Source organism: Lytechinus pictus, chromosome 9, assembly GCF_037042905.1.
Source record: "Lytechinus pictus isolate F3 Inbred chromosome 9, Lp3.0, whole genome shotgun sequence".
Taxonomy (NCBI): domain Eukaryota; kingdom Metazoa; phylum Echinodermata; class Echinoidea; order Temnopleuroida; family Toxopneustidae; genus Lytechinus; species Lytechinus pictus.
The window spans coordinates 10,247,676-10,273,783 of record NC_087253.1 but is presented as its reverse complement, the minus strand read 5'-3'; the positions used below and the strand labels follow the sequence as shown (position 1 = coordinate 10,273,783).

At 37.5% G+C, this 26,108-nt stretch overlaps 1 protein-coding gene across 7 annotated transcripts in view; it reads right to left on the bottom strand.

Moving 5' to 3' along the window:
* The window catches only part of LOC129267777 (uncharacterized), a 59,808-nt gene that overhangs the window by 1,882 nt on the left and 31,818 nt on the right, over positions 1–26,108 (bottom strand). For 4 of the 7 annotated variants that reach the window (XM_064104630.1, XM_064104634.1, XM_064104632.1 and 1 more), the window contains 7 exons: positions 25,873–25,993; positions 24,931–25,084; positions 24,172–24,291; positions 21,758–22,059; positions 20,255–20,332; positions 2,401–2,564; positions 526–642 (listed from right to left, as the gene is read on the bottom strand). In XM_064104630.1, the coding sequence (XP_063960700.1) occupies positions 526–642; positions 2,401–2,564; positions 20,255–20,332; positions 21,758–22,059; positions 24,172–24,291; positions 24,931–25,084; positions 25,873–25,993 (1,056 nt within the window). Of the gene's footprint in view, positions 1–525; positions 643–2,400; positions 2,565–7,149; positions 7,198–20,254; positions 20,333–21,757; positions 22,060–24,171; positions 24,292–24,930; positions 25,085–25,872; positions 25,994–26,108 lie in introns of all 7 variants that reach the window. The other 3 variants (XM_064104628.1, XM_064104629.1, XM_064104633.1) reach the window with 1 other exon arrangement.

Sequence of the window (26,108 nt, the reverse complement as noted above, 5' to 3'; positions counted from 1 at the left end):
GGATAGAATTTTATATTTAAAGCCATTCGGGGGAAACAATTCATGCAGGGGATCTGGGCAATTTTACCCTCAAAATGCTCAAGGGCCTTGGAATAAATAAAACAAGCCCCCATTTTTATACTTGCAATGTTAAAGCTTATCCAATGTTAATTTATACCTCGCTTTATACGCTCCTATATTCATTTGCTCTTCGTTAAAAATTTTAAAGCAAAAAGTGCTATGATATATACATGTAGATACACAATACATTTTACTCTGTGAAACTGACAACAATGTACTCTTCAAATTGTCTCTCAAAACTCACATATTTCAGCAGATGTATAGAGCCTGCGCCTATGGATGTTTTTAACAGAAATATGGCGCAACACAAATGCTGTGGATCGTCGTCATCTTACATACATGTATACTTACACATTTCATCCACACCAAATTAAATCTTGAACGTTTCAATATAGTTTGATATATGTACATGTATATCCCATAAAATAGAAAGAAAAATTGTTAAAAATTGAGGGAAAATCTTACCTTTTAGCCTTGCCTTGACCTCGTCTGTAAAGAATCCACATTCTAACCACTCGTCAAAGTCGATGATGCAGTCAAATGCAGTCAAACCTTGGATATTCTTATGCCTCACGTTGGCCCCTGTATATATATATATGTAATGAAATAAAAAAAATCAAACATCTTAGTCCCACATATAGTAACAAATTGTAAATGCAGAAGTCGATGTACAGTCAAATAAAGAATGGGTAAATAATACTCTTTTTATTATTATTAATGTATTACATTGTAGTTCCTCTAATTATTCATTCCCTACATGAATGTGAAGTGATACTACTTTTCGTTGAAAGTTGGACTGCAAACCAATTTGGATACTTAAAAGGAAACCAAAACCTAAGAAAAGAAGCAATCTTATTGGAAAGAGTAAAATGATCGAGAGGAAGAATTTAAAACATGTGTCATCAAAATCGGATATGAAATAAGCAATTTATGGACGTTTAAAAAGTCTTGATTTACTTTCTTTGGGGATCCTCGAATTGGCAAACGTGCTTCAAAATGGCTGATTTTGTGGACAACTCTCAATTGTTTGGTACACAAATTTTCAGATGTTCTCCCTCTATTTGAGATATTTCACATTATCTCCTCCTGACCTTGACATATGTGGTGTGAATTATATTTTCCCATGACATATGTTGTACTCAGAAATAGACAGAATGTAATTTGAAAGATAATGGGGAAAATCTGAAAATTTGTGTACAAAACAAATGGAGAGTTGTCCACAAAATCAGCAATTTTGAAGCATGTTTGCCAATTTGAGGATCCCCATTGAAAGTACAACAAAAGTTTTCAAACTTCCATAACTCGCTCATTCTATAACCGATTTTGATAAAAACAAGTTTTAGATTGCTCCTCTCATTTTATTCTTTCTGATAAGATAGATTTTCTCCTTGTATTTGGTTTCCTTTAACCCTAACTAGGCCGGGCTTTTTTGGCTGTTCTGTGGCCGGGAGGGGGGTTGATTCAACCCCCCCTGAGATCTCGGCAGCCGATCGCGCGAGCGCCGCAAAAACTTGCACGCTGGTAGTGTGCGATGTAATCTACAAGGCTATATGGTAAAATTTCCCAAAATGATGAGATTTTATTTTATATGAATTAATTATGCTAATTTATGCATAAATCATACTTTTTGCTCCAATTCACTTAATAAAGCTCCTAGAATGCTAATTTTTTGTAAAAATATTCTTTTTAGCATTCTTAACAATCACAAATGAAAAAAACTTCGGTTTGGAAATCAATTTCTTATGTACATGTATTTTATTGTTTTATGAATTTCTTATGTATTTCTGTTTTTCAACCTTTTGTTTTTATTAGTTTTTTCACCAGATTTATTGCACAACCTTTTTGAAGCATAATTATGCTAAAATCAATTGATTTCAGCTGTTTAAATTAAAAATAATCATATCTTTATGAATAAGATGAGAAAACTCAATTTGCATTGACTTTGTACACAAAATCACGTTTTGGAACAATTTTTGGTCTGACATGCACTTACAAAATGTTGCGTAGTTTCGGAACCGCGTACCCGGGCGTCATAAATTTGGTCTCAAAAGATGCGCGAGACTTAAAAGTATAAACTCTGCGAGTGGACCAGTCAAAAAATTTCGCGCGGCGGAATGATCGCAGAAAATGTTGAGGGGGGGGTTGATTCAACCCCCCCCGGCCTGTTTAGGGTTAATATGCATGAAAATAATACATTTAGCCGCATTACAGGAATCTTGCAATACAATGACAAATCAACCTTACGGCTCCAAATCAGTCATAAGACTTTGAAATAACTGCAAATCATTTCTTCTCTGATTCTTGCTTGTTATTTGCTTCAAGATGTTGACATTGTTTTACCTCCGTTCAATAAGACACTAGCTGCGAAGTAACTGTTGGACTGGGTAGCGAAGAAGAGAGGGGTGCAATTATCATCATTGACCGAGTCTAAGTCTGCACCGTACTCGATGAGAAGCTCCAGTATATCAGTTGGTCCTGTCATCCCCGCAGCATAATGGACTGGTCTGAAGGAGCAATACACAAATGTAGAAAGTGAGGAAATGGAAAGGAATGCTCCACACTATGGTAGGGGAGTTTTTGTGAACGGCTTAAAAGAATCAAGAAATATCTAATAAATAATTGCTTAAAATAATGTACGTGAAAAGGCATTTATGCAAATCACATTGTAAAGCATTATCATGAATGAGAAGATGATAAACACAAGTTTAATTTAAATTAATTTTAATGAATATTTAGAAATTATATTTTAGATGCCACATTGTTAACAAGCCTTATGTGATATGACTTCTTGACTTAGTAGGTATACCTTTATGCTTTCATTGGCAACAGATGTTCATACAAGTATAAACATCTATCTACCAGTCCATACACACATATATAAATAGCATGATACAGTGCACATATATGCAACCAAGCACATGTTATTGGTAAAGGTAACTGTAATTTGTCATGCATTTTAAGAAGTTAAACTGTTAAAAAGAAGCAAACAGATTTGGTGGTTTTGCAGTTTGACAGAGGTGGAGAATGGTGGCTGCAGATGAATTAAAGGGGGCAGTCTTAACCCTATCCAGGCTAGGGGGAAGGGCCCCCCCCTCAACGATTTGCACAATATTTTGTAGATTATGTCCCAGACAACCTACATGCCAATTTTCGGCGCAATCATGCAGTCAACGGCCAAGATCTCAAGGGGGGGGGGGGCCTCCCAGTCCCCCCACCCTGGCCATATGAACTCCCCAAAACCCCTGCCTAGATAGGGTTAATTAAGTCCTTCAAACTTGGAAGTGAAACTACATGTAACTAATATCAACCAGTATTGTGATAGAATAGAACTTTAGAATGAAAAAAAATATTTAAGTTAACAAAAAAAAAAATGAAAAATTTGTCATGCAATCTAGATAAGAAAAAAGGAATAGTGAACATCCATGCAAAATTCTGTAAGAAAGAAAATATAAATGTTAGCACAAAGTCAAGAGAGCAATAAATTCACATGCATTGATATGTGTAGAGGCAGTTTCATGACATATGCTCCTGCGACAATTGCTCTTGCTCAAAATGCATACATTAAGCCAAACATAAATGCGAGCTTTGAAACCTGACCTAAACTTATTCCTAATCCTCATATGATATCAAACTAAAAGCCCTATCACAACCCGATCCATGACCTTATATCGTCAGAGAAATTAGAAGAGGAGCATTTATCGGAAGAGTAAATATCTTGTTAACGCACAGAGAGGGCTCTCACTGCCTGTCTCACAAAGAGATGCAATTCATTTTCGGTGACATGACAATTGCTCCGGGCTTAATTTCACCTAGGATGTAGGGTCTGGGTTAAGGTTGCAAAAGGATTTTATGTTAGGTTTAGGGTTAGGTTTCAGGTAGGATATAGTGTTCAACCCAGGGTTGAGGTTGGCCATTTGTTTAGTGTGTGGAATTTAGAGCTGAGCAATTGTTGCCAGAGCAAACTGTCATGGAACCTCATTCTTAAACTACAGAAAGTTTTACTCTTCTTTTTCTCTCCCCACCCCTCCCTCCCATTTTGTTTCTTTACTTGAACAAGTGGAATGCCTCTGGCCGTCTCACCTGCATCACGCGATTCAATATAGCAGCAGTGCTGATTTTGAAAACTACTATAACTCGCACAAGATGTTCAGTGATACTTGGTTACTCTTATTTCCACGTTTTATGAACTAGACCAATACACTTTCAAATTTATGGCTGTAATTCAACAAATACCCCAATTTGGCCAAAGTTCTTTGACCTTACATGACCTTTGACCTTGATCATGTGACCTGTAACTCGCACAGGATGTTCAGTGATACTTGATTACTATTATGTCCAAGTTTTATGAACTAGACCAACACACTTTCAAATTTATGGCTGTAATTCAACAAATACCCCAATTTGGCCAAAGTTCATTGACCCTAAATGACCTTTGACCTTGATCATGTGACCTGAAACTTGCACAGGATGTTCAGTAATACTTGATTACTATTATGTCCAAGTTTCATGAATCAGATCCATAAACTTTCAAAGTTATGATGGTAATTCAACAGATACCCCCAATTCGGCCAAAGTTCATTGACCCTAAATGACCTTTGACCTTGGTCATGTGACGTGAAACTCATGCAGGATGTTCAGTGATACTTGATTAACCTTATGTATAAGTTTCATGAACTAGGTCCATATATTTTCTAAGTTATGATGACATTTCAAAAACTTAACCTTAGGTTAAGATTTTGATGTTGATTCCCCCAACATGGTCTAAGTTCATTGACCCTAAATGACCTTTGACCTTGGTCATGTGACATGAAACTCAGGCAGGATGTTCAGTAATACTTGATCAACCTTATGGCCAAGTTTCATGAACTAGGTCCATATACTTTCTAAGTTATGCTGTCATTTCAAAAACTTAACCTCAGGTTAAGATTTGGTGTTGACGCCGCCGCCGCCGCCGCCGCCGCCGTCGCCGCCGCCGTCGCCGTCGGAAAAGCGGCGCCTATAGTCTCACTCTGCTATGCAGGTGAGACAAAAACCAGGGAGCTCCTGCCCCCTCAAGACTATAAGGTTTAACAAGTGTGTCATAATGAGCAAATCCCCCTCCCCCTCCCTCCCTATACTTACATGTCTAAATGCAGTATTATGTTATTAGCAGAGCTGCCAACCACACTTGACAAAAAATCCTATTATTTCACCCAAAAAATCCTATTTTTAGACAAAAAATCCTATTCATACCCGTCGTGTACTTTCCTACTATACATCTCATTATTTTGTTGTGCTCACTGTAATTTGACCTTGGTCATGTGACGTGAAACTCATGCAGGATGTTCAGTGATACTTGATTAACCTTATGTATAAGTTTCATGAACTAGGTCCATATATTTTCTAAGTTATGATGACATTTCAAAAACTTAACCTTAGGTTAAGATTTTGATGTTGATTCCCCCAACATGGTCTAAGTTCATTGACCCTAAATGACCTTTGACCTTAGTCATGTGACATGAAACTCAGGCAGGATGTTCAGTAATACTTGATTAACCTTATGGCCAAGTTTCATGAACTAGGTCCATATACTTTCTAAGTTATGCTGTCATTTCAAAAACTTAACCTCAGGTTAAGATTTGGTGTTGACGCCGCCGCCGCCGTCGTCGCCGCCGCCGTCGCCGTCGGAAAAGCGGCGCCTATAGTCTCACTCTGCTATGCAGGTGAGACAAAAAGGAAAAAACTGTCTGCTTATTTTTTGCTAGAAAAGACACAGCTTCGAAAGAAACCAAGTATCAACATACATACAAATGCACATATGGGACTGTGATGTACTCACCTATGTGTTTTTATGTGTATTAATACATTTGGAAATCGGTCTTTTTGAGTCAAAAGAGAGGTCATAATTCCTGTTTTTAATGCTTGCAAATAGATTTTCAAAGTTCTGTGGAAGATATCTTAGCAGCAACATTTCGTATCGTAGCTCCCCGAGTCTGAATAGGCTGATAGCGCACAGATAGCTACATGTAGCTGCAGTGGTTTCATGCAAAGCTCACGCACGCCAGCCGGCCGGCTGGATAATAGCTACTGTATGCTAGAGCGGTAAGCCTATGTACTGTCATGTGTGTGTGTATTTGTGTGTAGATCAACAAAAAGGGCGCATGACGAATTGGTTGCAATTTGAACTGTATAAAGTTGATAAATGGTGCAAAATCGGGAGAAAAATTGCGCTACTTTGAAAATTATTGGTTGCCCGATTCGGGCCACCAAAACTTAACATTTTTCAATAATGATTGCCCGAGGTGGATTTCTGTTATGTCGAGCCTTACCATAGCTATATTTTCAAAAAATCGTATTTTATTTGTAAAAATCCTAGTGTCGTATTTTAAGTGAAAAATCGTACGGAATACGACAAAATCGTACTATTTGGCAGCTCTGTATTAGTCATTCATAAAACTTTGAAATAGGCCAAAATCATGCAAATAAAATATAGGAAGGAAAATATCAAACAAGGTGACAAAAGAGTGTAAATCATTCATGCACGTGCCTCAAAAACCTCTTGATTCAGAAAACAAAGATATAGGGTGGATGGAGGCACAGAGATACTAGATGATGAATTATCTTGAAATTTGGACTAACAAAAGATTAAAATATTGAAGTGTGTTTCTTTTCATTTTACCATTTATATTTTTTATCAATTTTATCAAAAGGTCTATCAAAATGCTTCATTCTTCTTCTTCTTAATTCCAAGTAACTTCTTCTTTTAAATTTCTAGAACAGAAAGTGGATTAAACTAATGTTTGCAACTTAATGACAAAAAATTATATATACCTTCAATAGAGAATTTGGTTTTTAGTGTAGAACAACAAATAATATCCGAAATATATATATCTTTTTAATGCAATACTTCACTCATCATTCTTCATTACGTGTTTGTCTCATATCTGTTTTCTTTTCTCGATTTCGATTGCTAATGTTTAAAACAAAAATGCCACAGACTTTAATCAACTTTGAAAGAGTTTAAAAGGATTAAAAGGATATTCATCATCTAGTAGGTTTTGATAAAAAATATAGATAAAGGAAAGGATAAGTTTGGCAGACCATCCTTACTCTTTACGCTTTGTGTGAAGCATCATTCCAGCCGCATAATGCAAAGGGCTACACAAAATACCAGAACAAAGTTTAAAGAAAACAACCAAAAACAAAAACAAGCATTGCAAACTGATAACAAAACAAAATATAGAAATCATCATAACAATTTAAGCAGTACAAAATCACGTTGAATATTCTTTTAGAAAAATGAAGTATAAAAGAACCCTTTACCAAGCTGATATATTTTCACGCAAAATAATATTAACAATAATAATAGAAACCCTCTGAGTGTACAATTAAGTCACATATGTGCTGATGTACTGTATAACAATCATAATTTTAATGCAGCACACACTAATAATGATATATAAATGTAGTTTACAAAAGCAATACAACGAATTTAGACAAATCGCATGACCTGAAATTTGTCAACAAAACTCAACATATCTCAACAACTACAAATTACAAAACTGAAATCAACTTGTTGTTTGAAGGTTTGCATGGTGGTACATGTATGTACAATCGCTGATGTGGTTTACGGTACACCATGTGAAGTGTTATAGAAACAGTGGATAGAAGAAGAGAAGAAATGGATAGGCGAGAACGTGGAGATTTGAGAGTAGAGTATTCTTTCTTGAAAGTAGTCCTGAAAAGGACTGTAAACCAGGAAAGATTGATGAGTTGAGAACAGCTTGAGTAGTAGAGCTAATGAGGAGATGCTGGCTTGAGTCGGCGAGTAGAGATGATGAGTAGTAGAGAGACTCATCATCTCTACTTGCCGACTCAAGCCAGCATCTCCTCATTAGCTCTACTACTCAAGCTGTTCTCAACTCATCAATCTTTCCTGGTTTACAGTCCTTTTCAGGACTACTTTCAAGAAAGAATACTCTACTCTCAAATCTCCACTTTCTCGCCTATCCATTTCTTCTCTTCTTCTATCCACTGTTTCTATAACACTTCACATGGTGTACCGTAAACCACATCAGCGATTGAAATAAACTTGATGAAATGAGTGCAAAAGCTGCAATGTGCATACACCATGATATACTATATAATGCATTTTCGAAGACCATATAAAATATTAAAGCCAGGATCAAGCTTCAACTACATGGTGTACTTGCATATATAGTTTGCAATGCTAATATGACTTTTTTTGTCTTACTGATTCCTTTTCTTGACATGTAGGCCAACTTGGAGTTGAAAAATGTTGATAGAACATTGGAACAATGAAACAATGGATGGAATTGATTTAAATGAAAAAAAGGGCGACACGTATGCATGTGATATTACTAAAGGAGCAGTTCACTCTTACGATAAGTTGGTTTTGATAAAAGCAGACAAAAATAACAGTGAAGATTTAATGAGAATATGCTAAAGCATATTAGCAGAGGTATTAAAAAATTTCAGTTTTGTGATGCCACAAACGAGCAGCTTCTCCATATCTCGTGTGATATGAATTCTCAAAAAGGCCATTCCCCCCAAAAAAAAAAATAAATGAAAGTGGTTTCATTTGAGCATTAAAATCAAAGAAATTGAATTTTTGACATTCATATCACGATAAATAGGGAGCATCTGGCAGATGACGTCACAAATTAAATATTTAACCAATTAATTACTTAATTTTAATAAACTGAATTAATTAATCTTATTCATTGATGGGTTTTTATCAAACTTCTGTCAATATCTTTCTCCAATTTTTTCTGCTTGTAATAAAACCAACTTATTGCCAGGGAAAACATCCCCATTAAAGGTAAATTGTGACATTGGTTTATTTCAAAACTTTCTTTTAGATTTCACTCTTCGCTTTTCAAAACGCTCATAAACAAGTTCTGAGTCCATAAAATGTATTGCATTGGCCAAAAGAACTGTTTTTATTCTCAAAAAAATATATAAAGAAGAGAAATTTTGCCAAGTGAGCTTTCTTTTGATGCAGATTTTGAAATTGATATAAAAAATGAAGAGCGCCACCTTGAGACCAAATGACATCAATACCTGCTCATGAATATTCATATCCATCGCCTCTGCGCTTGTCTCACGTGCCGATCTGTATACCGGCTATACAGTACAGTATCGGATTGAACGGCGGAGTCTGTTTGCGACTTTTTCATTAATATCCTGTAGGAGCGTGTGCATTCGCGCAGTCCCTCGACGGCAAATTAAATAACTTGGAAACAACCAAGGAACTTTTTTAAATGACCATCATAATAATTGTGATGTTATGCACGTTGTTTTTCAAATCGCGGAGAAAAGGTCCTACGTACATCTTGATATCTGGGCAGAGTACCAGGTACCGAGAGACGGCTTCCTTCCCTTTCCTTGCTTTTCATCTTTGCTTCGTTTCTCTAGCTGTATTTTTTTTTCTTTACTTGTCCAGGGTATGAAGGGAGGGAGAATTATGGTTGCTTGTGAAAGGGCTATTCTTATTTTTTTTCCCGTTTTTTATTTCTATTTTATAATTATATTTACATACGCATTTTTGTTTCGATTCCGATTCACTGAATTGTTATCAATTTCTTCAGGTTATGTATTTTGATTTGTTCATTATTATAACGTGTTGTAACATTTTTTTTAAAGGAAAAGGAAATCATTTTGTATTGAACTAGCTTTGCCGCCATTCTTCATTATTTTGCTTTGTGCGTTATATAGGCCTATAAGATGCTCTTTCTCTTCCAGTGATTATTTGTCAATATACTGCCTCAATGTATTTATCACTAAAAAATGACAAATACCGCGTGGCCTATGCCTTTTTTTTTAAACAATATATTCTGGGGCGGATCCAGCTTTCACTAATAACGGGGCCGGGGTGAACAATATTTTCATCCACATTTTTCCCGATCGATCGGCAGCTCAAAGCTAGTTTTGGTTGGAATCTATAGTCGTAACAGTACTAAACCCTATAAAAAATGCGAGCGTGAGGTATTATTTTCGGACTGTGTATTGTGTCCTGAAAATTGATCTGAGCAATATGATCATTAAACAAGATGCACACTGACGGATAAGGTGCTCAAAAATTTGAATAAGTAAAGGCCTATTTAGTTCCCTTGTTCGTTTTACTATAAGCCCTTCAACAATGTTTCCGTGTTTTGTATTACATTGATCAGTTAATATTTCTTTATGTCTCATACTATTTCGATATGAATTATACCTTGTCATTGTACTTCTTACTATGATTTTATATACTAATAACTCTGAACTTGTGAACCTGTTTAACCATGACTGAATGAATAAATCAATAAATGAATTGGTATAGATGAATAGATGTTCCATCGAACAGGCAATGCGAACACAAAGCGCGGGCTAAATTGTTTTTATACATGTGTAGTGACATGATTGGCTCCCACCCCTCCCCAAGTCTGAATTCCCCTCACCTTTTTTTATTCATTCTTCCTCTTATATTTTGCCCCCCGCTCTGCTTTCGTTCATATTACTTTGCGCCGCCAATATCGGGGGGGGGGGGGGGGGGGCGTAACGTCGGCCTCCTGGATCCGCCTATGATACCGGTGCGTAGGTCTGTATGTTATAACCATGTAACATCGATCCCCCTCCAAGTTTCTCTTTGCATTTTTCTTTTCAACTTGTTATGGTAGTATACTGAACAAGAACAAGTATGACGTCTCCTAGGTGCCTCTCCCTCCACCCACTCTAGCTCCTCGGTCCGCTGCATGTGCTCGGATAATAAAATTACGTACTTATCATGGTGATATATATATAATAAAATTGCAAATTTTATTGCAAAAACTGCATTACTCGTGAATTTGTGTTTCGCATTTCTGATGTCTTATTAAATATATATATATATATATTCGAGGACATACAGCTAGGCGGAACTATTTGGGGGAAGGGGTCTTCCATCTCTGTGTGATTCCGAAGTTCCGATGATGGTTCAGAGAATGTACTTCATGCAAAATCACGTTTTGGCATGACCTCTCAGCGCTGGGCATATCGACGGACAAAAAAATGCAAAAATGTGATGGATCGAAATGGTAAAAAATATATATTTTAAAGAAAACCATCGTTATAAAATGCAGTCATACCAACATATTTTTGTTAATACCAGTTTGAACTTAGATAAAAATTATAACCCGAGGCTATATTAGCAGCAGGGGCGGCGGAACCGGGGGGCGGCAGGGGCACTTAACCCCCTACATAAAAAAATCCCAGTAGGAAAAAATGCCTTTTTTAAATGGAGAGTGCACTTATTTCAAAATGATGTACATGAATGTCCCTTTTCAAAATAAAATACCCTTTTTGAAGTCAAACGATACATTTTAGGTTGGAAATCACAAAATTTTTGGCTCGCGCTTCGCGCCCACATCATTTATTTTTTAGGAAGGCACTCACTTTGTTTTGGTTACAACTTGTGCTTATAATGTTCAATTTTCAGGTTTAAATGTCACAAATCTTCAGCTCGCGCTTTCCGCTCGCATCAAAGGTACACATTATGTTCTTGGTTTCAAACTGCTTAGAATATCCAGTTTTCAGGTTGAAATATTACAAATTTTCGGCTCGCCGCGCTTCGCATCAATTATTATTTATTAAGACACACAATTAAGTTCTTGGGTTAAAAAAGTGCTTAGAATGTCCAGTTTTCTGGTTGGAATATCGCGCTCGCGTCCATTCTTCAATTAGATGCACATCTTTTTCATAACAAAATTGCTCGGAATGTTTGATTTTCATGTCTTATTAGTCATGTTAGTACAAGCAATGTCTAGAATTTATAGCTCGCGATTTGCGCTCTTAACACCTCGCAAGAATGCTCTTTTAACAATAATTTGCGCGATTTGACCAAAAAGCGGCGAGTTTCACAACTTCAGATTTGAAAATGTTCAAACTGCTTGCTTGCTACGCTCGCTCCCGGAAAAATAAAGCCTAAATAGATATTTTATCAATCAGAAAAGACTTTAAAAAGGTTTTGCTCAATTTAATTACTACAAAACGCACAACTACTTAACACAGATGATAATCTCATGGTGAAAATATAAGTTTGCATAAAAAATGCAATTTTTTGCATATTTGTGCCTTTTTTCGCTTTGTCCCCCCCCCCCAAAAAAAAAAAAAAAAAAAAAAATTGAAAATACGTTCCGTCGCCTATGATTCCGTCACCTATGGCACTCGCTGGTATTTGAATATATCATCATTTACACCCTCTCAAAGAAAGCAGACTTACTTTTGCCCTTTATTTTGCCCACAATGGAACTTACAGGAAAGCATATCAAACAGGATGCAAATGGAGGTCTATTCAGCCGGACGTTATTATACGCTTTGGAGTTTGGATTCTTGTTTGCCTAGAAAACGTAAAGTATTTCAAGAGTTTTTATATTTTCATTACATCTTTGTCCTTATTTCTCTATATCCGTAGCTCTACCATGCGCGTATTCGGGGGCGCCAAAATAGGGAGAAAAGGGAAGGAAAGAAAAGGGGTTGACGAATTGCTGTTTGACATGGGGGGGGGGGGGGTGGATGCGCCGAATTGATGTTCAACCTAGAGTATGTATATAGCGGGTGACGAATTTATGTTTTGCTTAGGGGCGCCGAATTGATGTTCGACCTAGGATGTGCCAAATTGATCTTCATCCTAGGGGGGGGGGGGGGCGAATTAATGTTTTACCTCGGGGCGCCGTATAGATGTTCGACATAGGGGCACCGAAGGGCACCGAAATGATGTTTAACCTTGGGGATGGGGCGCCGAATAATTTTTTTCTATATACGGTTGTCGAGTTGCTGTTTGACATATAGGGGCGCCGAATTGATGTTCAACCTAGGGGGTGCCGAATGGATATTCACCACACGCCAATTTGATATTTGTCTCGGTGCATCAAATTCAGGTTCAATTTACCTAGGGAGGGGAGGGGGTGCCAAACTCATGTTTGCTCCCATCAATTACCAATCATGTTCATGATTACCAAAAGTGCCTAGAAAGTCCTAATTTTAGATCAGAATATAAAAACAAATTCATCCTACTCTTCGCATTAATTGTTTAGTAAGGTGGCGATCCTGTTCATGGTAAGATAAGTGCTTAGAATGTCTGACTTTGTATCAAAATATATAGATTTTTATTCAGCTCGCGCTTCGCGCTCGCATAAACTGTTTTGTTACTGATCATCCTTTTCATGATAACCGAAAATGCTTACTCAAATGTCCAAATTTTAGGTAAGAATATGAAAAAAATTTCATCTCGCTCTTTGCGGACGCATCAATGTTTAGTTAGATGACAATCCTGTTCATGATTACCAAAAGTGCTTAGAATGTCCACATTTTAGGTCAAAATATCAATCACTTTTTAAGCTCGCGCTTCGCACTCGCACAAATTTACGAGGTCAGAATATCAAAAAATTTGAACTCGCGCTTAGCGCTCGCATTAATTATTTAGCTATATACTCATCCTGTTCATGGTTATAAAAAGTGCTTATGATGTCCAGTGTTGGATTGGGAATTCAAAAATTGTCAGTTCGCACTTCGTGATCGCATAAAATGTTGATAGATACTCATCCTGTTCTTGATTGCCAAAAGTGCTCATAGATTTTTTTCCCCTCAAATTTTAGGTCAGAATATAAAAAAAATTCAGCTCACGTTTCGCGCTCGTATCAATAATAATTGTTTAAATAATTCATATACATATCATGTTCACGGTTGCAAAAAGCGTAGAATGTTTGATCGGAAAACAGATGAAAATATCCCCCTCCCCTATTGGCGAAAGCTGGATCTAGCCCCGGTTAAGAAATTACAGCTCCCGCACATAATTTTAGTATGGTCTACCACTCTGATGAAAAGTTGAACTAAATTGAAACCCCAAAACGCTTAAAAATTCTATGCTTTCTGGTCGCATTTATTCTTTTCAAGAAGTGGATACAACTTTGATCTTTTTTTACATGGACACACTATGGACACATTAAAAAAAATGGTCTTCGATTGCCTTTTTCACGTGGTTGTGGAATAAGACAATTCAAAATGCATTTAGGCACTTTGATTGCCTGAGTGGTCGGGTCGGGGTGCAATTTTCCGAAAAGTTCACAGGGGCGCAAAAATAGTGACCCCCTCGTGGTGCAAAATCCTGGATATGCGCATGTCCGTCGGGCATCGTTTCCACTTTTGTACCTCTTTATCTATACCGGTGTGATACTATATAAGTCCATGGATCAGTTTACTTCCATTTCGTCTGATGCCAAATCGTCAAATTGCCAACTCGCCTACTATCATTAAAGTCTACCATAATTATGTTCATCCACTATCGTCTAGTAACCAGTTGGTCCAATAGCCATTCAGTCCATATACCATTTGGTCTAATTGGACAACGTGCTATTGTGCAAAATGAATGAAAATGAATTGGATACTGGACCAAATAGTTGTTCGACGAAATATTGATGGACGGAATGGATATGGACTAAATTAAATCAGACCATGTGGTGAGTGCAAGTTGGCACTTGGCAGTCGACGACTTGGCAATTTACCAATGGACCTACTAGGCCACTAAATTGAACTTGTCCGAGTGTGCCATAACACCTAAACTGCAGGCTTTCTCATATCCGATACCCCCCCCCCCCATCCCCGCCGCCCCAAGAAAGGGAAGGGGGGCATGGAGGAGAGAGAAGAAATAAAGAAAGAAGTAGAGTGTTGAAAGGGAATCAAAATAATATGAATCAAAGGGAATGTAAACGCAATATCATACTCTGTTTGAATCGCTTCTCTTTCATGGAATTTATATTTTGAATAGATCGTTTCATTTCAGTCTTTCTCATTATTTTACTTTCAACCCTGTATTTCATCAGCTTTACTATCAAAAGCCTGCGTAGCGAATTACAAAACGTCCCACCCTTGTTTCACCACCCATGACATTACGTAATTATCATTTTATTATTATCATGTAATGAAATTCATACTGTGTTTACACGCTGCATCTGCTGTCAGTTTGACTACCTTGTAAATATTTATTTACAAGGTAAAGCTTATTTCCAAGGTAATATTTATTTACAAGGTAAAGCCTATTTCCCCACTGGAAAATAGCTTTAGAGCTTTCGTGGGTCATCCTGTGTAAGCCTGTTGTTTTTAATGCTACTGTATATATATTATGGTGACTTGCGAAATAAAATCAATCAATCAATATTTTTTGACGATATCCAGTTGAAATCAGTGGCGTTCAAAATAATGGGGAAGGATTGGGGCTTTATGGATTCCCAAATTTGTCACGGCCAATACAAAAAGAAAGCGAGAAGGGGAACTAATATCTGAATATTATGTCAAAATCTATCACCGATAAAAAATGATTTGTGCCCGACACATATATCTGGCCCCTTAATTCATATATTTTACGTTTATTATTTACGCCAATAGTTCAAGCAAGGTTCCTAACATCTTTCTGTATTTTTCGATGTTTACACAATTCCTAGCCTTGGGTTGGGGGTTGTGTGTATTCCTTATGTTCGCATTTTTTAATGTTATTTTTCTATTTATTTCAATATTATCCTCTCCAACTTTATTATGGTATGACTATTCAAGGAATTATAATTACTCGTTTGCTTGCATGCTCCATGACCGCTTTGCCTTCACTCCGGGCGGGGGGGGGGGGGGGCACTTACATTGACGAGTGGATACCATGCGCGACCCCAAAAACACGTAAGGATGTCTTTTTGTCAAAAACACAAAAATATTTAAAAAAGGGTATCTATGTTGCTAGGAAAGCTACGTGTTTAGGGTAATATTTTCGGGGATGATGAAACAAAATTAAAATGTTTTATAAAGGATGTCCTTTTTGCCCCAACACTACGTGTTTAGAGTCCGACTTGCGCGAGTTGTGGAAGGTGCATGGGGCCGTACTAAACCAAAATAATGATGTGTAAAGGTAAAACCAACGACCGACGGACCCGACATAACAATAAAATATCGCTGTACTTGTTTAGGGGTTCATTTCGGGAATACTTGCCAAGAGTATCGTTTTGTTTCCAATACTTGTTAAGGGTCGGTTTGAGACGCCAATACTTGTTAAGGGGTGCAGTTTGAGAATATGGAAAATACGTGTTTGGGTGCTTTTCGAGACCCCATGGTCGCGCATGGTATCCACTCGTCAATGGAAGTGCCCCCCCCCCCCGGCCTTCACTTCTCTCAGTGCGTATTCAGAACTATTACTGTATTCTCATTGATCCCCCTGGAGTTGTAAAAAACCCATAAAGGCAAAATATTATATTTTCATCGGCAGCACATGTGCATTAATTACATCATCATAAATTAAGTACATCAGGGTCCATGATCAGAAAAAGCGTATACCCATTAAACCTCGCCAGATGGGGCTTGTCCCAAAATAAAAATTTTATTTTTGTCTCGTTTCGAAATTTCATTTTTATTTTGGCTGCTATATGCTTCAAGCACATATTTGCTTACTGTATATAGTTTGCCTATGCATTTTACTCATTATATATATATTTTTTTATATATTGTATTTCTCCAGTCACTACATATACGATTGTCACTTGTATTATGATCATGTCTCAAGCATTGTAAATTTGTTTTGTATATTATTCCCATAAATGCAAAAAAATCCTGCAAAAAAAGCCACATCACCACATAGTTGAACCATTCCAACTATTTATACGATCAATACGATCGCCTCGACTGATCTGATACGATTAATTATTCCGCGATTATAATTAAGGCCCTTGGAACCGGGGGTGCAAAGCACCCCCAAGATTTTACAATGGGGTGCGGCGTGCATTATTTTCCATGTAGGCAGCTCCCCCTGGAATTCTGGTATAGGTGTCGAATTGGATAAATGTAGGAAAATTACCAACATTTTGTATTGGAACCTTTTTTAATGTTTTTCTTTTGCTTTGTCAAATTTTCCTCAGCACCGCCACCAAAAAAAAAAATCGTGACAGTGTGAACTTGGCACTTTTTTTTCAATCATAAAAAATGATTATATTATTTTCCCGCATGAGTTTTGAAATATTGACACGTACGCCAGAATCTCTTTGGTCCTAATATGAAGCATAAATTTCCACGTCTATAAAACAACAGTTATCATTCGTTTTTCCTATAGTTATAGCAGGGAAATGGGAGTTACAATTCCATTGATAAATAAGTCTAAAATGTTATGCCAATCAAGATGCAAGTCCCGGATGCAAGTAATGTCTTTGTCCTGCTCATGTCGCAGTCATTCACATTTTTTCAACGGTTGAACTGCTCGTGCACACTCTGTATGCGTATAGGCCTTTCCCGGAGGCCTTTCTTCCTTTCATTTGTTGCTATAAAATTTCATCTTTTTATCAATTCTTTCTACTTGTTTACTGTCTATGAAGGGGTAGCAAGTTGATCTCCCATGGGGTGCCCCTACATATTGCTGCATCATTTGTATCCATTTCTCTTTGACCATCCATTTCTTGGGAAAATACATCAATTGGATGATCCATTTATATATGCCTATCCATCCATTCTTTCAGTCATCCATCCACCGGTCGTGCTGATGGTTTGATTATAGCATGGACGTAATAGGTCCATGATTGCATAAAGTATAAAGCGCCCTACTATATCATTATAGGCTACCCCCACCCCCTCCCCATACTACATAAAAACTCGGCGACCCATGTACACATTTCAAAGCAGACGTAATGTACAAGCACAATTCCCTTGTACATGTTGCACCTTGCTGCTTCTCCAGGTTTGCTTAGTCTTCTTTCACATACGTTGTTGCACTTTGCCCCACGGCGTGCCTTGTAAAGTTCTGTTGTAAGACTCTACATGCTGGTCGGCCCTGGAAATCACAACTCTGAAGCACGTGCACCGCGCAATACTCAACTTCTCATTTTTCCATATCTCGATGCAAGCTTTCTTGTGTGGATGCAAAAATAAGAGTTTTCCCAGAAATCTTGTCCCTGACGTCATGTCTGCCCCCCTCATTTTTTGACTCATGACGCCTTTACTCTGCTTGTTCGACCTTGAGCCGTTGGTCCCCTGGTTGCTTGCTCACAGGCATTCGTGCTTTCTTAGCAGTCAGGTAAAAACCTCGGCAACAGAAATAACAGAAATTAGCAACTTGATGCGTACGTTGGTCACATTCATGCTATCACGGTCTACACAATGTAGACTACACGTACGTACTTCGCATCAACAGGTTTCTCAGCTCACCTTTTGACCTCGCGAGTTCAATCTAAACAAACGAAGAGTAGTCAAGTGTTGCATTGGGATTGTATCTTCGTTATGTTTTACTATAGGCCTATATTTAACCCCGCATTGGGGTTGCATCTTCGTTATGTTTTACTATAGGCCTATATTTAACCCCGCATTGGGGTTGCATATTCGTTATGTTTTACTTTAGGCCTATATGATTGCATCTTCGTTATGTTTTACTATAGGCCTATATTTAACCCCGTATTAAACAAACCCTGTTTTATATCGTAGAACCTGCTCTGAAAGTAATCGTTTTTCTCTTCGCCCTTTCCCTTCATGCTTGGCTGTAGACAGAATGGTGGTGGCCGTCTGTTTAGAGTTTTAAATATTTTTGGTCTAACTTTTTTTTCCAATTTCTCCTCTGTACTTTGCGAGTGGATCTAAATAATCTGAAACTGACTGAAACATTCAGGAAAGATAAAAAAACACCAAAATATCAAATTAGGGTATGTTGTATCCATATCCCTTTATGATGGCTCTCCTGATTCTCTTTCACCAATCCACTTCTTTCTTTCTTCTCTCTCCTCCCTCCCCCTTTCCTTTGGGGAGGGCCAAGGAGTCAGTATACAGAGTATAAATACAGTGAGCTGCGCTATAGCGCCTCGCTGTAGTTCCCGTATATGTATCACGCCAAGCTATACATGAAGGGAAAGGTGCATAAAAGAGCTACAATCCACATGAATAAAGATCAAACTCGGAACTCGGCCCTTGCCCATCTCTGGGATTCTCGTATCTCTTTTAGTCTTGGAGTACTTTCAGATTCATGACATAAGAGTCCGAAAGTAAGCCGTATTGGGCAATCCTTTGCTTCGTCATTCACGTCAGATAATCAACGTGTCTGAATCCTTTTTCACGCGTACGATACATTTATGGATATAGCTCAATATAGTATTCTTATCCTGTGTGTGCTATCGCAAATAGTGGATTATATCTGAAACTAATGCAGAGCGCAAGCATGTCGCTAGCCGCCTAGCATCGGCTCATTGAGCTTGCACGCACCGTTCGATGTTTGCTTTCTACTCAGCTACACACACAGAGTACTGCACTTTGTTGATACGGGGATTTCTTGATACTGCGCATGCGCCATGACGTATTTCATCAATATGCATGAGTCGTAATGAATATGCATGATTCGAACGGTGTTCTAATATCAATTTATTTTTTAACCCGAGAGGGCGTCAATAAGAAAGTTCAACCTTATATCGATTAACCGATAATTGTTATAATATATGTTTCACCCCTCAATATCATGAGAATATAAAAGTTATGCAAGTTTCTTTTCCGTGATAAAATAGAGCAATTATATAGGTATTTAATGAATGTAATAATTTCAAAATTGATTCATTGCCCTTGTCTGAGATCAACCAATCATACACTATACCTTTAAGATTGTTGCTAGATGAGGAATGGATACTAAAGCTATTTCATAAACCAAACTTGCACAAACACACACATACCTACAAACACACACATACCCACATCCACCACCGTAATACTGAGCAAAAACTTGAAAATTTAAGTAACCGCGATAGCTCAGTCGGTAGAGCGGGGGTTTCGAATTCCGGCGACCCGGGTTCGATTCCCAAGTGGTGCGCTAGTGCCCTTTGGTAAGGCATTTATCCTCATTACCAGGTCTCTCGGAGAGGACCTTAAGCCGTTGGTCCCCTGGTTGCTTGCTCACAGGCATTCGTGATTTCTTAACAGTCAGGTTAAAAAACCTCGGTATAAAAACCTCGATATGTATAAAAAAGATATCATACTGTACATAAAAATAGGGCAATTGACCAATGTACATGTAAGCGCTGATTCATCCCAAACAAAACCTACAAAATTTCACCAAATCTTTCCAAAAAATGTATTCATAACATCCTCAAACCTATACACACAGCATAACAGAAATATCAGTCCTTCAGATTCTCTCACAATTCATGATCATTATTAAAAGTGACGAGTAATAAATGAGACTTACGTGTTGCCTCCGGCGTATCTTTGGTCTAGATCCGCACCATGCTTGAAGAGAAACCGCATGATGTCCAGACGCTGCTTACTATATCAAACAAATAAAAACATCGCAGACAATATACGATTTATCTTTGTGCACTGTCAAATAACATATATATTCAAAGCATATCAAAAATACAGAAACAAGCAAATAAAAAACATCAAGATGGTGAAGAAAAGACAAGTTTTCTTTGTGGAAATTGTCAAATACCATATTCAAAGGAGATTTAAAAAGATACATACAAACAAAACAGATGCATTGAGCATTGAAAACTATCTGCCCCTCTCTTCACTTTATCCTGCTACTACTCAAACTATCGCTACTCAAGCCATATTCAGCTCATCTCATCTGGTTTAATTACAGTAATTTTCAGGACTTCACTCCCTTTCAAAGAAAATAATACTTCTAATTTTCTCTTTTCATCCTTTCTCGTATTTCCATTTCAATCTTTCTGCCTGTATTTCTTTCCCTTCTCCATATTACACACAGTGAACCATAAACCTTCTCCACGTGATAAACTCCACCATGCAAACCTACAAAGATCAACTATCTCCCTTAGGATTTAAAAGGGAAGTTCACCCTGATGATAAATTGGTTTGAATAAAAGCAGATAATAAGCGAAAAATATTGAAGGGTTGATGAAAATCCTTCAAACAATGAAAGAGTTATGAAATTTCAAAGCTTTTAATTCGCAACATCATATGCGAGCAGCCCCCCATATATCATGCAATATGAATTCCATAAATTCCATTATTTTAATGGTACATGATGAATACAAATATTTTTCTTATAGAAAAGGGTATAAAATGATGTGTCTGATGATAAATCCACCGAAAAATAAAAATCACTTTAAATTATTTGAGAAAAAAGTATTTGGGGTAATTTAAATCCCACACATAATAGATTATGGAAGAGCCACTTAAAAATTCAGAGCTTTGTTATTTTTTTACTGATTTTCATCAAATCTTCACCAATATTTTTCTGCTTTCGACAAAACAAACTTGTTATCAAGGTGAAACTTCTAATCACTTTTTACGAATCAAGTGTGCTTGCAGGTGAATCCCTTTTAATTAAAGTGTACCAGCACACCAAGCAGGTTCGATCCTCAATTAGTGCACAAGTGTCCTTCGGTAAGGCATCAATCTTCATTACCAGGTCCCTCGGTTGGTCCTCTGGCTGCCTGCTTACAAGCATTCATGCTTTCTTAGCAATCGGGCAAAAAATTACCACCATTTACCAATTTTTTCCAATCCATTCAGTAATACCTCAGTCACATTTCCCCTACGCTGGCCGTACGGTGAGTTGAATACAGCTGTTTTCATATTTTGTTTGTACCAGCTACTGCATATACATGTACTTATAGGTGATTTGAATAAAATTGAATAAAACAGCTGTTTATGACTCGCCGTATGGCCGCCATTGGGGAAATGTGACTGAGGTATAAGCAACCAAAGAAGTAGTATGTTATACCTTTTAATCTGCTCTGTGAGTAACCTGTGGACGAGTATATCCTGCTCATGTTCTTTGAAGGTAAAACCCTGATCGATCAGCCACTCCCCGCACTCCAGGAAATCATTGGCCAGGGAGAGGTGAGGCAGCGATGGGGGCGACTTGGGGTCTTCCTTCTCAAGGCTCGCTCGTATGGCGCCCTCTTTGGTAGCGTCTAGGTCAAGGAGCACCTGAATGGCATCGATCCTCCCCTGCATGGCGCAGCAGTGGATGGCCATCAGTTCCTTGTGATTGCGATGGACCAAGTTGATGTTCTCTGACAACTAAACGCAAAGAATACGAAAATAAAAAATAAATAATTATATATCATTAACCGTATCAGACATCTGAGCAGGGCAACTTAAATACATTGTTGCCTGCTTACGACTGTGATCGGTCCATGGATCAAGTAGCCGGTTAAGAAGTTTCCACTTGTTTAACCACGGACAAATTTATTGCCCGCTCAGGAAAGTCTATGAGAAAATGCGTGGAAATGTAGCGGGCAATAAGGCAGAGTTAACATCCGCGTATTTGTACGCATTCTTTGATCGCGCAGTGCTAAACGTCACAATGTTAATAAAGTTGAGACAACGCTGGATACTGCGTCCCTATCCTACCAAGGCCTCGTCTTGCAAAGAGTTGCGATTGATCCAATAAATCGCAACTGTGGATGACCAGCAACGTTAACATCTATCATGCATGTTAGTTCAAAATATTTTCTAGCTTTGATGTATATTCATGCATTCATTGTTTTCCTGAAAATTCACTGCACTTCTCTCTGCATATAAAGGACATTGTGCAAATTTTTCGTAGAAAAAAATAATGACACTGATGGATTTCCATAGAGTTACGATTGATCGGATCAATCGTAACTCTTTGTAAGATGGGGCCCAGGTGTCCATTTAACACCTGGGTGATCAGTGGCAAGTGCGGATTGATGCCTTGCCAAAGGACACTAGGCTGCTGTGGGATTTGAACCCACGACCCTCTGATTGCAAGGTGAGTGTCACAACCTCTACACCAGGGGTTCTCAAACTTTTTCTTTGAAGGGCCAGATGAGACTCCAAGTAAACCTGAAAGGGCCAGGGTGAAGTGGATACTTAGAAAATAAAATGTGCGCGAAGCGCAAAGACCCATGCGGTTGGGGTCCTGGATGCCCTCATGTACAATCTGGTCTTATTTTTGGAGCATTTAATCCAACAAATTTATAACAGTTTCATATGGAACGTAGACAAAATTAGAAAAAAATCAAAATACTGCGAGAGTCATTATTAATGATAAAAAATGTAGTACTTTGTTAAAAGGAATCTAGATTGTACCTATACATACCTGGTATTGGGGAAACAGATAATGTCTTGAAGTATCAATATTTTGTGTAGTCAAAGTAGAATGAATAATAGAGCATGTCTGTTGTATACTCTAACAAGGGTGTCAGTCTCCTAGTCAATATCAATGTGGAAAAAGTGACAGTCTGTCAGCAACAAGGTGTTTGAACATTGGCACAAAAGGTGTAATTGCCAGACGAAGGCACTGGTGCAAATGTTTACTGGTCAAGCAGGGGCCGCGGAAGCGGGGGAGGTTTAAGCCCCCCACTTTTTTTCAAAACCATGTACAAAAACGTAAAATGACAATATGATTGTGATTTTTTGCATGGTCAGCCCCCCCCCCCCCCACTTTGAAAACCGTTCCGCGGCCCCTGTCAAGGTACTTCGATATGAGTTAATTCTTGTGGAAAATGCACTTTCGCACCTGTATGTAGATCCAAACATATGGTGAGAACAGCGCTGGTAATCTAATAAAAAAGTAGATCGAACAGACAGAAAATACTCTAAAAGACACTAAACTTTGTTTAAAAGTCAAATTAATTTGATTGCCATTACTTTTATTACGGTTAGGTCTACACGGATACACATTGTAATCATATTGAGCTATCATGGCTATGTTTCATATTGTGACTTAAAAGTTATTTTAAAAACCCAGCAGAGTCTCGCGGGCCGGATTAAGAAGCTCCGCGGGCCGGATCCGGCCCGCGGGCCGTAGTTTGAGAATCCCTGCTCTACACAATGACACTTCCACATTATACATTGTACTTTTGTAAATCATACACAAAAATAGTATATGATTTATACAGTACATGATGCATGCACATGAGTTAGTTATGCAATCTATCCTCACTCGAGTTGAGGCGCTAATAAAATATCCATGCAGCACAAAATGGATCAAATATTGAAGACCTTTCAACCAATCAAATTGCAAGAATCTTTGTATGAGTTGAACAATGTACATTTTTCCATGGATAAGATTAAAACAAGATTTAGATAAAAAATTTTTTTTAGTGTAATTGTAAATCTTGTACCCAGATGAAGTATTTAGAGAGAAGGTGCGTTTCCACTCACCAGTTGTTGTATACATTCCATCTGTGTTGGTTGTCCTCCTTCCCCATAGCACTTTACATGGAGGGGCGTGTTCCCTTCACCATCAATGGCGTTTAGCTTAGCACCGTTTTCAAGCAGCAGCTAATACAAGAAGGGAATTAATGCATATTCAGCATCATCAGCATACAAAATAGGGAGGTAATAAGAGAGAGATGGAGAAAAACAGGACAAAAAGGAGAAGGAAAGAGAATGAAGGAGCAGAAAAGGAAGAAGGAAAACAAGTGGTGGAGAAGGGGAAGGGGAGAAGAAGAAGAAGAAGGAGACGACGACGACGACGACGAAGAAGAAGAAGAAGAAGAAGAAGAAGAAGAAGAAGAAGAAGAAGAAGAAGAAGAAGAAGAAGAAGAAGAAGAAGAAGAAGAAGAAGAAGAAGAAGAAGAAGAAGAAGAAGAAGAAGAAGAAGAAGAAGAAGAAGAAGAAGAAGAAGAAGAAGAAGAAGAAGAAGAAGAAGAAGAAGAAGAAGAAGAAGAAGAAGAAGAAGAAGAAGAAGAAGAAGAAGAAGAAGAAGTAGAAGAAGACAAAGAAGGAGAAGAAGGAGAAGACGAGGAAGACAAAGAAAAAGAAGAAGGACGACGAGAAGGAGGAGGAGAAGAAGACCAATCTGAAGAAGGAGGAGAAGAAGAAGAACAATCTAGAGGAGAAGGACAAAAAGGAGGATAATAAAGAGATCCAGAAGAATGAGGAGAAAAAGAAGACTATAGAAATGAAGAAAAATCTCACCCTTATGGTAGGTTTATCCTTAGCTCTGTGTAGTGGGGTAGCACCTTTATAATCCCTTAGATTCACATCAACACGTTCTTTCAAAAGAACCTTAAGAACTGGAACAACACCAAAGTAGGCAGCTGTGTGGATTAGTGTGCTACCATTGATGGATCTACAAAAAAAAAAAAAAAAAAAAATAGAAATACAATTACAATATCAATAACATATAATAATAATGTAATAAAAATGATAATAGTAATAATAATGATATTTAACATCATCATGACGTTTGGGGAGCTGGATAAAAATATTTGCACAAAAGAAATATAAAATAATCTAGTAAAAGGTACTATTAATGTTCCTTAGTGAGAATAGCTTTCACAACAACAATAATAATAATAATCATATAATTAAAATAATGATGCTAATAACAATCATAATAATTATAATAATAATATTAAAATCAATAATAATAAATATCATGACTACTGCTACTAATAATCAGTTATTGTAGAGCCATAACATGAACAATTTAACATCTTTAGGTGCTTCCAAATGAATTAAATACATGTATTATTGTCCCGGCTTTAGCCAATTCATTTCTTAATCTATTTTTTTCTTTTATTGTCATCTTTCTTTCAATTCAGACTTCCTTGTTTGCCTCACAATCCTTTTTTATTGCCCTACAATGTTGTAATTTATTCAATGTATCATTTCAAATAAGAGCCTTTTTGTTTACATCTGCAGTTTTATGCCATACCATTGATATTTGTGTGTTAAAAGTACATTGTTTTCTCGTATTGGCTTGTGACAATTGAAGATTTCAAAACTTTCTTTTTCCGATTTCACTCATCTTTTTAAATATTATGCTTGCTTGATTTTTCCAAATCTCTTGATGGAACTAAAATTTTGTGGGGATGGATTTGACAATAGCTTTATAACACCTTAATAGCGTTATACCTGCTTCGTAGACTAGCAAACTTGCGTACTCCTGCGAAATGATCTTCTACAAGTCGTCTCAAGAGGGCAATATCACCTCTCATCAATCGGGGAATACAGTTCTGAAGATGATCGTAATAACCTGAAATTACATCAGTAAAAATCATTAACTTGAGATGAAAACTACTCTAAAACCACAACAAAGATTGGGAGTTGTGTGTTTGGATCCTACACTGTTAAAAAAAAACCTGATTTTA